Genomic DNA, 13,859 nt, shown 5'->3' with positions numbered 1-13,859 from the left:
GGCTGGGAGCATCATACCTGGGAGCAGTCGCGGGAGCAGCAGCAGCAGTGGGAATTGACTATGATCACCACCGGGCAGAAATCATTCCAGGGGTAATCCATCGGGACGGCGGAGCGCGGGAAGCGGCCGGAGAGACGCGCAGGACTTGTGGGTCAGCGCACCGCAGAGGGCAGACGGCGGCCACAAAAAGGGGATGACATTTTTCGCAATGGGAAGAGAGGACGAATGCCCCAGGAGAAGCCTTCCGTGTCTCAAGTCCAATGAAACTAAGAGGCTGCGCAGGTAACCTTCACCGGACTCCTCCTAGCCCATCATACCAATCACTTCCAGAAAGCCGGCCTCCGCACACACGCTTAACCCTTTCCCGTAAGACGAGTCTGAAGGCATCACACGGCGCCTCCTACTGGGCTGTTAAATGCAGAGCCGCCTCTGCCCAGCACCACCTGCCTTACTACCCCACAGACGAAGAGAACACGTCTATAATTATAATAATAATAAGTATAAGATTACTAACTACAGGTAAACAGACCTGGGGCACCAACACCATGCGCCTTACAAACCAGCCGCAAAATGTACATCGCCCTTATTACACAGCTGTGTATTCATTTAATACCAAGGAGTTTATTATACAATTTTTGTGGATATCTGTATAAATTGGAGTCTTTGCCATGCATTTAATAAATAAATATATATATATAAAAATATATAAGATTACGGACTGCCAGCAATTCCCACAGCGGTAATCACTGGAGTTACATTGTTTCCGCCGTGAACAAATATCAGTAAATTTACAAATATGATTTTTTATGCAGATACATCACATTCCCCGAAACCTACATTCGGTACACTTAGTGTGTATATATATATATATATATATATATATTAAAATAAGTGATATATTAGAACCCTTCCTAATGTCTGCTATAGATAAGACATTTTAACGTTCTTTTACTAGGATCCGAGTTATTCCTCTTCACCGATTTCGCTCTCCTTTATCGTTAAGCTGCTGATTGGTGGTTCAGGCAGTCCCGTGAACTTCAGGACAAGACGGAGGTACGATTATGCTAGTTGAGCCACATTTAGACAGATGCCCATTTCTTTAAAAGTTAACTTTTAAACTGAAGTAAATCGAGAACCATTACACCGAGACAGCGCACGCCATAGACGTTACATAAAGGATCCTAAATTAAAAACAAGGTGTATTATTGTCACGGCGCAGGGTCAGCCGTCTCTCTCAGTAAAACATTTCCTTGGCCGGGGAAATTCTTAGATCGCGAGACGGATAAGAACCGGTTTCCTTATTAAAGCAGCCCATCGGAAACTTTGTCCTTATGTCGCTTGCTGCTGATTAACAAAAGTGCCGTGAGTGCCCGCAAAAAATATCCCGGACCCCCTCAGGCTTATTTTAACCCAACGAATGCTAGAGCTGGCGGCAGAGGACGGCAAGCACTTTACGATACACATGTTTTAAAACAAGAAAACACGGAGAACACTTATTTCTGCGACGGTCACCGTGTCGGAAGTGCCCAGATTTTAGACTATCAGAAGAATATCAAACGGTCCTCCTGATGCGTGCGCTCAGATCCACACAAAGTTTGCCAATTTCTGAATTCGTACAAATTTCCGACACAGAGGCGAGATCCCCGATGGAAGAAATTCTTGCTTTGTCTCGTTACTTGCTTCTTCTGCGTTGGTTCGCTTCTCCCCGTTAACTTTACCCTCAGCGCACGCAGCCTTTCCTGCGTTCCCTGTCGGAACCGATATGGGAGGCCGGGATAGAACAGCTGATGGCTGGGAGTAGCAGACAGAAGCGGCAGAACAAGAAGGGGCAACAAAAGGAGATGGGGACACGGAAGCGGTTGGCGGAGAAGGTAGAGAGGCATTGAGAGAGCAAAAGAGCGATCGGGTGAGATTGAGAGCGAAACTTTGTTTACCAACGGAAAAAGCCCTCGGAACTCCCTCCAAACCAGAAAAAGCAGGAAATTAAATTTATTGTCCAAAAATTAAACCAAAAACTATTAAAATGTGTTCAAATCACTTAGTCCAACAGCTGTTTGTGGCACATCTTTCCCCCCCTAAACTTCATCACCCAGATTTAGCCCCCTAGATATCATATTGACCTGATCTCTTCCATTCTCGCCGTATAAAAGGTTACTCTAAAGCATTCTTCCACGTACCTGCGCGGAATATACTCACCGCAAACCAGCTTCAGGGCTGTCTGTATCACATCAACTCACCTACATGTCATTGATTAGTGAATAAAGCCCACTTGCGGTTGTCAAACACGTCGGTGAACGTAGAACATGTTTGACGCCGCTTAATTATAGCGAAATCGTCCTGCGCTCCTCTAATTGGGAGATCATGTGAAACGCTTCTCCCACGGGAAAGTAATCGCTGAAAATGTTATTTCAACGCAGCAGCTTAAGAATATCTCTAACATGTCACTAATCCGAGATGAGAGAAGAAGTGGAGATAATGACAGACGTGTGACTCCACGGGGGCCGACTTACTGCGGGTGGGCTCCCGCCGCCTACCAAAGATGGCGTGTTAAAAGTGGCTAGAAACACATAATTCACCTTTTTATTATCTAGACTAATAATAATACGTTATTGCGTAAGCGATAAACCATTTCGGCACCGCAAGTGTTTTGTCGACAATACCAATGATTCTCTCTGCTTTCCGCATGAAAGTCTCCAGAGGTCGGTCGTTAAGAATCCCCAAAAGTTGGGGAACCCCGGTGATTCTTCAGTAGGGAGGCGGCGGGTCGATGAATTAGATCTTTGGAGAGGATATGTTCTAAAGGAGATATCCTACAACGCTAAGGATAGTCGACAAGATACTCTGTGCTCCTCATGCTTAACACAGGCTAAAGGAAACATTACATTTGTAGTTTTTCCAACAAATCTGAGGCTTAATGAGAATGGTAAAGCATATACGGCTTCTGCAAAGAGATGTTCTTTCGCTAATCCGTCTCGTGCTCTTTGCTTTGCCAACGTGATTAGGATGTTCTGAACTTGAATCTAATAGTCAGTTTTTTTAAGCGTAGACATTTTATTTATTTATTTAATTATTTTTTAAACACTTTCGTGCTCCTAAAGTCTCTTAAATTAACAGTCGAGGCTTCAAAACGTTAAAATTTACTCCGGGGGGGAGGGGGTGTTAAACATTATCCAGAATATGAATTTAGGATTCAAACTTTGCCAATTGTCCTTGAAATCCAATGGAAAGTAACAGTCTTGTGTTTTTGATACAAAATGGATAAAAAAAACCAAACAAAAAAAACACAACGGACAGCTTGTCCCGGGACCTCAAACCTCCCACTTTATGGTTTGCGAGTCCCGGTACAGATTATGCTTACAGCTGTTCACAGGTAACATTCCCAGTTATTCCGCAGGGTATAAAAACAATATCAAACATTAGCTTAACGCAGCAGCGATTATACGCGGCTTGTGCATGGTAACCGAATGTTACTCTACGATTCAGCCCAAACGACAGAAGCACGGCACGCATGAAACGTTTTACATCGCCAATTCCCCAAATCGTAACGCTACTCCCGTGAGTTGTAAAAGGGGTGTAAATAGGTCATGGAGTCCTGAGTACGCGGAGATAAGAATCGGCAAAACAACCAAAGTTACATTGAATTGTTTACAAAACCCGGGTAATAAACTGCAAATTTAGGTCACACAATGGGTACCGATACACAGAGGCTCACGGGGGAGAGCTGGCAAGGGGGCAGCGGGGCAATTCTCCCTTGGCTGCTCTGATTTAATGATCTGCCTGAAGCGTTGTGCTTTTACATAGACAGCCACCAAGAGCTCTAGGATAAAAAGGGCTCCAGGAAGAGATATATATTATATATATATATATATATATATATATATATATATATATATATATATATATATATATATATATATATATATATATATATAATATTCCCTTTCTGATAAAGCTTTCCACACAAGGGTTTCAAAAGACCCCCCCCGTCCACAGCGTTCCCTGATCCTGCTGACTTGATGTTATGCAACAGGCCAGCTTTTTGCAAGTAGCGGACATCAGGGAAGTTTAGATCTGTGGCAAAAGGTGGCAGAACTTGCATTAGCCAATCCCTGTCATCAAGTTTTCTGCCTTCTCTTGTATCAACCTTACGAAGTCTGCTTGAACAAGCCGCAAACTGATAAAGGACACAGAATTACGTGGGTGTTGAGAACAGAAGTAAATATAGTTGTTCCCATGGAATAAAAAAAGTTTCCAATAAAGATTATATGTTTATTTTGGATACTTAACAGTAAAATGTAGGATTTGGGAAAGTAGCAGATTGGCTTTAACCCTATAACCGCTATATACAGCCCGTTGTGACCCACGTTGCCACTGATGATGCGCACGGGAGACGCAGGGCGGCTGCCGACTACAGAGCAGGTTGTTGTATGACTAACAAGGTCGCCGTGCCCTTCGCCGTCTGACCCTCGGGGCGTTCAGCCAGCCGGCAGCAGCATTCCACTCCGAGCAGAGCCGCTGCCCAACCGCACGGGGTCCGGTATAACCGACACAAACAGGGCCGGCTTCGCTGAGCACTTTAATGTTAAAAATGAATCCCAATATCGAGTGAAAACACGCATGTATTCTCAACGGTTGCTCGGGAACACACATGATCTCAAAATACATACAGCTCCCTCGCTTATTCAACTTCCGCGAAGAAATAAAACTGGGGGGGGGGGAACTTGGCAGCAAAACATTAAAATTACAAACATTGATTGAAGCATCAAACATGATTGATCAAAGTCCCGTGTACTTATGTAGATGTTTGTAATTTTATGCCGCACAGGTACCAAGTAATTTTATTTTTATTATTTCTGCATAACCTACATGCAAAAATATAGGTTAAAGGCAGTATAGAAAGCTCACAGCGACCGGGGACAGACAAGCTCTACGTGGAATACAGTTCCAGGTAAACGGACCGCGCATGAGAAGGGAATATAAGTGGAACTAAAACTCCGTGGGGCAGACTCAGCCGATCCCAGAATATCTGTTGCCAAATATATCAATGAGCTCAGAGAGATGCCAAAAACCAAGCGGAGAACAGAGGGTTCTGTTCCGTGATGGAACGCAAGCCTGGTAACTGTGTAACAGAACGGAGACATTACCAGAGCTTTATGGTTAGTAGATTGCCGGAGGGCGACCGAGTGAACCCTCCTCGCTGGAGCATGAGTCCACGTGAGCCACACTCATCCGCTTTAACGAGCGATGTTTATGGAACAGGTTACCAACACTCAGCGGCAGAAAACAAAAAAGGTACAGCGTATATCTATAAAGCGCTCCGACGTCTACGCGGAAGGCATTTTTATGTGTCTGGCAGGCATACTTAGATCTGTCAACACTTTCGGTCAAACGCCACCACGCTTTAAAGGGTTACAGGTTTTTGGGGGGTTTTTTTTCTATAGGAGAGAAAAGAAGGTTACTCTGAAAAATGTAAAAGGATAAGATTAGGCATCAATCAGATTTCTTGGAAAGAACATTCCGTTGGTTGCTTTGATCATAGATCACACAATGAATCCAGCTGTAACCGATCTAAGCGATTTTGCGGAAAATCCATTTTTAAAGCCGACACCAGAACCGTGCGGTACCAGCCGGCAGAAAGCGGTACACGCCGCCGGGCGAAGGCACTTAATGCACAGATCTAATCACCGCGACTGGTAGATCGCTGGTGCTACAGATCTATAAAGCCTTCATGGTGTTAAATACAACCACATATTGTTTGGCATCGGCTTCCAATGCCACAGATTAACTCTTGGGCTACTAAGTGATGCTTAGTGTTACTATGTGTCATATTACTATTATAATACATGCACTTAACCTGCACAAAACCAGACGTAACCTGGCCGATGCACTCTGATCCCTCTTATCGCTGCCAAATTTATCGCAGTCCTACAGTACGACCCCCAAAACAGAGCATGGCATGGCGCGGCTGCTTGTTCCAAGTACTGGTTTTGGGCATCCAGTTCAGCGACCTTACGGTCTTGGGGTCTCCTCCCCCCGGGATAGCAGACCCCTGATGTTAGCCGCTCCTAGTCCGGCTTGCGCTTTGTACTGCCACTGACCCATATATAATACTGGGACGGCCATGGAGTAAACGAGGCAAGACAGCGCCCTCTGTAGACAAACCTGGGAATAACTGCTCATTATTTGGGTCTCATTTGAGTCCAACTCAACTATAAAAAAAGACTAAATTGCCACGGGTGTGGATCTCAGATTTAAAACGTTACGGTAATTCTACCACTGTAATGTTTAGAAAGATGTATTTTGCTCTATATACCAGCTTTGTGTTATAATGACTGACAGTCGGTTTGATCATGATGGATAACGCGTGCAAGGTCACTCAGGAGTTAATGTAATGTCTGATTTGGCAGGTGGCAGACCACCTAAATTCTAGTTCTAAATCAAGCTACAGTCATGGCGTTGGCCCAGACGTTCACAGATTAGTGAGAATTTACTCCGCTCAATCCTAGTTTAAACTGTATCAGAATTGTGTGGACAGAATGTTCCCCCCCCCCCAAAAAAAAAGTTTATAAAAACAGGCTCCATAAAATTTACCCCGAAGTATCAGAATTCTGGTGTCAGAATTTTGTGTTGAGTAACATTAAAGTCTTCAAAATAGTTCTATGAAAAATGGGGCACTAGCTTACTTGTATTAGAAAATCCATTGCAATACGGAGCAGCTGCAGGGCTGCAGCTTCTACACCCATCACACCTTGTTTTTGAAGAATGTTACTTAGATGTATATGATACGCAGAACTGATATAGCAGCCCCTGGGTCACCACACCACCTATTTCAGATATCACTAAAGCCTATCTACAAACTTTTCATACACGTGTTAGTTGGGGATTACCCATGTTGTTGAAATAACATCACGATGCCCGTATCTGTTACTGAATAGGGAGAGAACGCCCCACCGTGTATAAGGGCCAACTCATTTCACCTTTTCTTCTGCTGGAGTAAACATACAGGTCAAGTTAAGGTGTTGGGATCAGACTCCATCTACATGGCGTGGCACACGAAGACCGTTCTTGTTTTGAAGACTATGCAATGATCACATAGTATCTGGTATAGTATAACCTATACAAGTTATTTCTATACATCCCTCGATCAAGCACGTAGGTAGAGGTTAAAGGCCTCCCCTCTGCCAGGCTGGGAGCGATGTGGGAAGCGAGGAGACACTTACGCTGGTGACCCGGCGGTAGATCTGCGCGGCATTTTGGCACTCGGAGTAAGGGTATTCAGACGTGGCCATCTCAAGCATGCACATCCCAAAAGCATACACGTCTACGGACTCATCGTATTTCTCCTCATACATCTCTGGGGCCATGAACTCAGGGGTACCTTAAATTAAAAGAACGTTTCAGATTCTAAGTTTTCTCAAAGCCAGCAGGATCTGGGAGTCGCTACTCACCGCGGTCGGAACCGGGGCAGGAGACCTGCGAGACAGAGTGGGGGGCAAAGAAAGAAAAAGAGGAGGAAAACTTCTTAGTTAATCTGTAAAGAGGATAAAAATTACACATCTTCCATTGCAAGGCCTCTGTGTGAGGGACGTGGGAAGGACACAAAACCTGTATGGGGTAAAATGCTGGACAAAACACAGAAAAAAAAAAGGTCGTACCGAAGCGTACAATACATTAAGATTCTATCAAATGAGCGAAGAGGAACCCCCCTTCCAAATATTTAAAATTTGTATGCAATTACTGCGTATAATTCCACAGTAGCACTAAAATGCCTAGTAAATGGAGAGATGCAATGCGGCTCCTACCGGCACCAACACAGAACGAGTTCTCCTACCCGCACCTACCTTAAAGACGTCTCCGCTTGCTGTCGGAATGAAAAAGGCTGTTAGTAAAGCGAGCTCGGCGTACAACTCTCCATTCACCCGGCTACGCTGCGGGAACTGGAGACCTTGCAATGGAAAAGTGCCAGCTACGAATCCACGTATAACAGCAGGGCATGAAAACGTCAGGTCTGGTTGTGCGAAGGCCACTCGCCGGAGACCTTACCTTCACATACTTACGGAGAAGCTGCAGTACACCCTAAAAGCCTACTGCAGCGTATAATGGCGAGCCATAGCCTACAGGCAGAAAGACACTCAAATACAGAAAAGAGGTGAGCGCGAGTTTCATTACCAGGGGACCAGAGCCGCCATGGGCCACACAACAATTTTTGGGGGGCATGGGGGGTATTACCTAGGAATTTCTGCCAAAATAAAAAGCCTTTGCTGTTTAAAAAAGGGAGGGGGGGGGAGGAAGGAAAGAGAAGGTTAAACGCTGCAAGCTTTTCTAGACGCCAAATCATCTTCAAGTAAACGCGATGGTAGTAAAAAGAATAATCAATACTTTATATATTTAGAAAATACGCATATTCATTTTTTTTTTATTTTAACAGAGAGATCAAATCACGGTGCTAAAGACCGAACTAAGTAAATCCACCTTTAGCACAGGACGCCTGTGGGAACGAGCATGGATCTGTCAAACCTCTAGGATCGTTTGTTAGAAAGAACGCAGTCAGCAGCACTGGCAAATGTGTGAAATTTACGGGATCTCAAGCAAACAATACCGAGGTTCTCAAGAATTAGGAACCTCATCCCTCCACGGCTGGTGTAACAGGATCTATCGGTTTAGAATCCACGTTCTCTGGATTAACTTGTGCGATCCAAGAGTGATCGATTTTGGCTTCATTCCCACTGTGGCTTTTAGCTAAAAGGGGGTTATTACCAGCCCTGCCTTTCACCAAATGAAGTAATCTCAGCAAAGAGACTCAGGGAACCGACAGATACATAATACCTATTTTCTAGCAGGATTATTGTGATTATGATCTCAGCCGGGCTGCGATCAGATAAACGATAGGTTCCGAGAGAACGGGGGAATCGGAAGATGCGTGCGGTGAACTTACCTATGACACTCTTGGCAAAAGAAGCTCGTTTTAAGGTTGCCAGACCCAAGTCCCCGATCTTCACCGAGCCTGTAGGGCCGGTGATGAAGATGTTGTCGCATTTCAGGTCCCTGTGGATAATAGGAGGGGTGCGAGTATGAAGGAACTGCAACCCTTTCAGGATTTGACGACACCAGCTCCTTAAGACTTTGAGCTTCATCACTTTAAACCTCTTCAGATATCTGGGGAGGAAAAAAAAAAAGAAAAAAAAGAAAAGATGGAGACACATTGAATGAATACTCACAAGGTTAACGAGACTCATCTGCTTATATTCGGCCTCTGAGGAGGTGTACGCTATACGGCAAAACAATGTATAGCAAACACCCAGCTGGCAATGCCAACAGCGCCAGGGCCTTGGGTGCACCACGGAGATTTGTCAACGAATAGTAAATGATGAATAAAACGATGAATAAAATGTCTATAGCATATTTTTACATGAAAGGGACATTCCAACCATTATATGCACTTTAGTGCATATGACAGCCGATAGGAAACCGTTTCCCTTAATACCACGTTCTGGTGATTTTACTTCGCCGTTACCGTGCCCTTTCTTTTGTGGTGTATTAAATTGGCCGCGCAAGTGGCGTCGCCCGCACATCATCAGCTGCCACCCAATTCTTCTGCATTACAATACGTCTGGAAGGATGAAATCATCCGGCTCCGTACCAAAGCATCACGCTCATTAATCCCTATTAACGCGGCATCGTGGGTTTAAAGCCGCGGCTGGGAATCAGATCGTGTTGTGCGTTAATTCTTTTGAAAAGTTGCAGCTTCGAAGCTGGCTGGATGTAAAACCACAGAGGAGAAACCGGATACGGTGCTCGCAGCTGCCGAGAACGGGTTAGCGAGGATTTCAAAGCCATGCAGTCGTGACAGCGGTAAGAAAATCGGTGTTAACGGATACATAATATCCACCCGACTAGCTTTATGCCCCACGGGTAACAATGGGGATAATTCGGGCACATCCTTTATTTTATGGTCTGCCATATATGAATGAGGACCCTGAAATATTATGAAAATGGGTTTCATTGTGCTTTGCAGTAAGAACATGCAGCTATTACGTTGAGAAGTGCGTTTACCACCAGCAGGGGGCAGCGCCGTCTTTCTTGCAGGGACTGTGGGCCGTTGGGGCCTATCGATAAATGACCTGACAGAAGAGACGTTAGCGCTTCACATTCCCGGCATTCTTTTGCTAAAAACAGACTCCGAATGCACAGAACAAAGCCTGAAACGCGCCCGTTTCCTTGAAAACTTCCTCCGGCCCAGCCAGACGCCCATCAAAGAGAGAGTGAATGAATGAACGCGCCCCGGATAATGCAGCGTCTTCACATTTGCGTAACGTATAAAAAGTCAAAGATTTCCAAGAACAATGTAGAGTCAGATAAATCTCTTCCCATCCATAAGTACTTAAGGAATGGATTTGTTTTAATGGAACCCCCTGCATGCAAGCATCCGTTAAAGTTATTTTCAATTGCGTATATTGTCAATTTTAATGTTTTTGTTCTATTGTAATAGTGCTACAGAATCTGACAGGGATATAAAAATGTTTAAAGGGCAACTACTAGCGTTTCTTTTTATTGGTAGGATATAAAAGACGACCTCCAGGTCTGCAGATAAAGCGAGTTTATTGGAACAAAATGAGATAAATCAGGGTCACTGCATTCTGTGCTCAAGGAAATAGATATTTTTCCTAAGGAAGTTTAATTTATGCAATTTAATGCAATTACGTAATTATGCTCCTAAAGATGCCTATATTGGAGAAAAAAAAAAAGTAATAAGGAATGGGATTATGCGTACAATCCCCAAAGAGGCGAACGACCCCCAATATTGTGGTCCGGCTCAGAGTTCTTACTCACGTTTTTAGGGTCCCTGAAGTCATCAGCTCGGTCACCAGAACAATACATTTCTTTCCTTTAAGCGTGGACTCCCAGGAATCGTAGAATCGGACGATGTTAGGGTGCTGAAGGCCCTTTAACATCCCAGCCTCCTCTTTAAACCTCTGGCGTTCAGACTTTGACAGCTTGCGGTCCTTTAAAGATATAAACACAGCAACGTCAGTGGAGAGCGAAGACGTAAGCAAAAGGAAAAACTCGCAGGCAGACGGTGAGCAGCGGCACATCCTGAACATCGCCGTGCCAATCGCGACATGAAGCATTATCCAAGGGCATCAGGACATCAAGCAATCTCCAAAAGCACTCCGAATAAACAAAGAGCTGGGTCTATACGGCTAGGAAGACCAAGACCCCGGCGTATGGACCGGTACAGAAGCTCTTATACACATAATATAACATTCACATAATGCAACATTCTCCATAAACATTCAACGTCTCCTCTACTGCGGCGTTACGAGCCAAATGATCCAATTCCACCATGTTCATTATAAAGCATAGATACGCGACACTGACCTATATTTACGCACTCGGTCCTTACATACGTGGAAACTACACACTTGGCTCTATATCCACGCTGCTCACTTTGCTGCTCACTTTGCTGCTCACTTTGCTGCTCACTTTCTAAACAACTCCAAGGTTTAGATCCAACATAGCAGAACTTCTTACTGGGCTGTTTTCTCAATATTTCTTACAGAAACTTTATTAGATTAAAAACAAACACTCAGGGCTTGTAGAGAAGCACAACGATCACTTATTTAAAAATCTATTCAGACCCCTTCCCCGTGACGTTCCGGTATGTGGACGTCGCAATGAGTTAGTGGATCCAGCCCTCTGAAGAGCCAAACGCCATCTCCGAGCCACACGCTTAACACAGGAGGAAGGGAACTATGAAGTGTAATTTACACTGAAATAAACCAAAAATAATTCCCAACCTCCCCGGGTCTGCCATGTAACCAGCATCATTAACCTCAACCCAAACACTGCAACTGGATGGCCATATACACAGCGCGGCGATTTACACTTCGTGCTAAAGCAACGCCACAAACGGAGCCCCTCGGACCCTCCGAGCCCCACCAGTCCTTGCTTCCCAACACAAGCCGTCCCTAGAAAGACTCGCGGCATCCCGCGGAGCAGTCACACAAGCGATGCCGCCATCATCCCCTGGAGACTTTTGTTTTTTTCTCTTTTCTAGGAACTCGCTGGAGTAAAGTTCTTGAGAACGGCATAAGTTTGTTTGACGCGGGCTGCGTATATGCAAGTAAATAGGACGCTCTCTGGGAAACCTTCCCGTGCTCATCTACTGGAGAGCGCCACACCAAACAGACTGCGATCAAACCCGGCGATCGGGAACCCGGAGTGGAGACATCCCTGTTAAAAGGGAGAATTTAAGCTTCACGACCCCTTTACATTTTTATTTTCCCAACTAAATGGCGTGCAGGAGATGCATTTGGCTGAAGACTTCCCAATCCTTTCAATGACTGTGCGATCTCCATTAAACAGGGACATTAGGCATCGGCAGCTAAACGGCATATTAAACTCGAAGCATTAAAACATTAACCCGAAAGAGCATCTCTGCAACCTGAGCCGCCGGGTCACGGATAAGGTTTTATTTCGGCCAGACCTGAATTAAACCTTTGGCGGTGCCATAAATCAGAGCGCAGCGCATTACAGGCCAGCCAGGCTTTTTATTCCAGGGATTTGTATTAATGGAACAGCAAAGAGGTTTTGCTCGTCAGTCTTATCTCCCCGGACAAGTCCTCAATTATCCGGGATAGAGAACGGTGCCCCCCCCCCCCCCGCCATCGTGATAATAAATACTGCCGGGACCCTCGGTTGAAGGGGTGAGATACCGTGGTGTGGAATCTCTTGGCAGAGGCCGAAACCGTTAACCCCGTAAAATCCTCCATTCCCTCGACTTCCGGGTTTCAGGAAACGGCGGAGACGCACAGTCATTTAAGGAGCATGGGGGGGGGGGGTTAATGCAGCAAAGGAATTCCAGTATGCCTAGGATGCTAAGAGCATCCCAGAAAAATATATATATATAAAAAAAAACCCGGCAGCTCGGATGGGTTGACGGTTCTTATCTGCCATCACATTCTGCGTTTCTATGAGATAAGAAATCTGCAGACGTGATACGTAATCAGAACATGACTGGTGCTGTCATGTTAAGAAAATAAGGACTAAAATCTTACAAAAAGTAACTTCCTTCTCTAACCCCCCCCCCCCCGCTTCAGCACCTGGGGGCCAAACACATTACCAGCCCATGCACTATAGTCATTGCCAGCCAGCTCCAAGGGGTCTAATGCTATTTTCTTCATGCAGAAAGTCCCCCGCCGTTTCAACTAAAATGTCACAGAACCGACTGCAGAGGGTAATGCACTGTAGCTCTGGAGCCGCAGCTTCCCCTATGTATCTACTTCCTTTAAAGGGCACTTTAATATGCACGTTCTGTTGATAAGGCTGCCTTAGACACTAGAGGTCCTTAGGGATCAACACCAGGGTGAGGAAGATACATCGGGCCCAACGAACCACCGTATCCAAAATGTCAGCCCATTAACAGCAGCAAAAACAATTCTGGTTGGAAACTCCCTGAAAAATAAACACAGAGGACAGAGTTACTTAAATTCTTGGGTGCATCAGTTCAGCGCTGCCTTTCCTTGTTAACACAGAGGTCGGATATTTAAAGAGGCGCCGTGCGTGCAACAGATCCCATGACTGGAAAATAAAAGGACAGAGAATAAAACATGGAAGCTCGGCAACAGACACCGGCAAGGCGGAAAGGAACGCACGGCCCTCCTCTGAACGTTACACCAAGACCAACTCTATGGAAGAGGGCCAAGAGGGAACGAAAGAAAAAAATCCGGCTCCCTACTTCCCGCCAGCTACACAAACCGCCGGCAAGCAGGAAGCAGAGACAGAGCAACGAAACGCGCTCGATAAATCACACGGAGAGAGCGGCTTTAACCCTGCCAGTGCCGAGACGGGTGCGGAGT

At 45.3% G+C, this 13,859-nt stretch overlaps 1 protein-coding gene across 1 annotated transcript in view; it reads right to left on the bottom strand.

Annotated features, from left to right (window-relative positions):
• The window catches only part of LOC149275467 (serine/threonine-protein kinase WNK1-like), a 42,880-nt gene extending 31,778 nt beyond the window's left edge, over window positions 1-11,102 (bottom strand). Inside the window, exons 1-3 of the mRNA XM_089504685.1 lie at window positions 10,831-11,102; window positions 8,936-9,156; window positions 7,221-7,378 (exon numbers count right to left, since the gene is read on the bottom strand). Coding sequence (XP_089360811.1) covers window positions 7,221-7,378; window positions 8,936-9,156; window positions 10,831-11,102 — 651 coding nt within the window. The remainder of the gene's footprint in view (window positions 1-7,220; window positions 7,379-8,935; window positions 9,157-10,830) is intronic.
• Window positions 11,103-13,859: the final 2,757 nt, after the last annotated feature.

Source organism: Sceloporus occidentalis, unplaced genomic scaffold (assembly GCF_023333645.1).
Source record: "Sceloporus occidentalis isolate IW3139 unplaced genomic scaffold, rSceOcc1.0.p SCAF_284, whole genome shotgun sequence".
Classification (NCBI taxonomy): domain Eukaryota; kingdom Metazoa; phylum Chordata; class Lepidosauria; order Squamata; family Phrynosomatidae; genus Sceloporus; species Sceloporus occidentalis.
The sequence above is the reverse complement of the archived record's forward strand: the minus strand, read 5'-3'. Positions and strand labels throughout refer to the sequence as shown.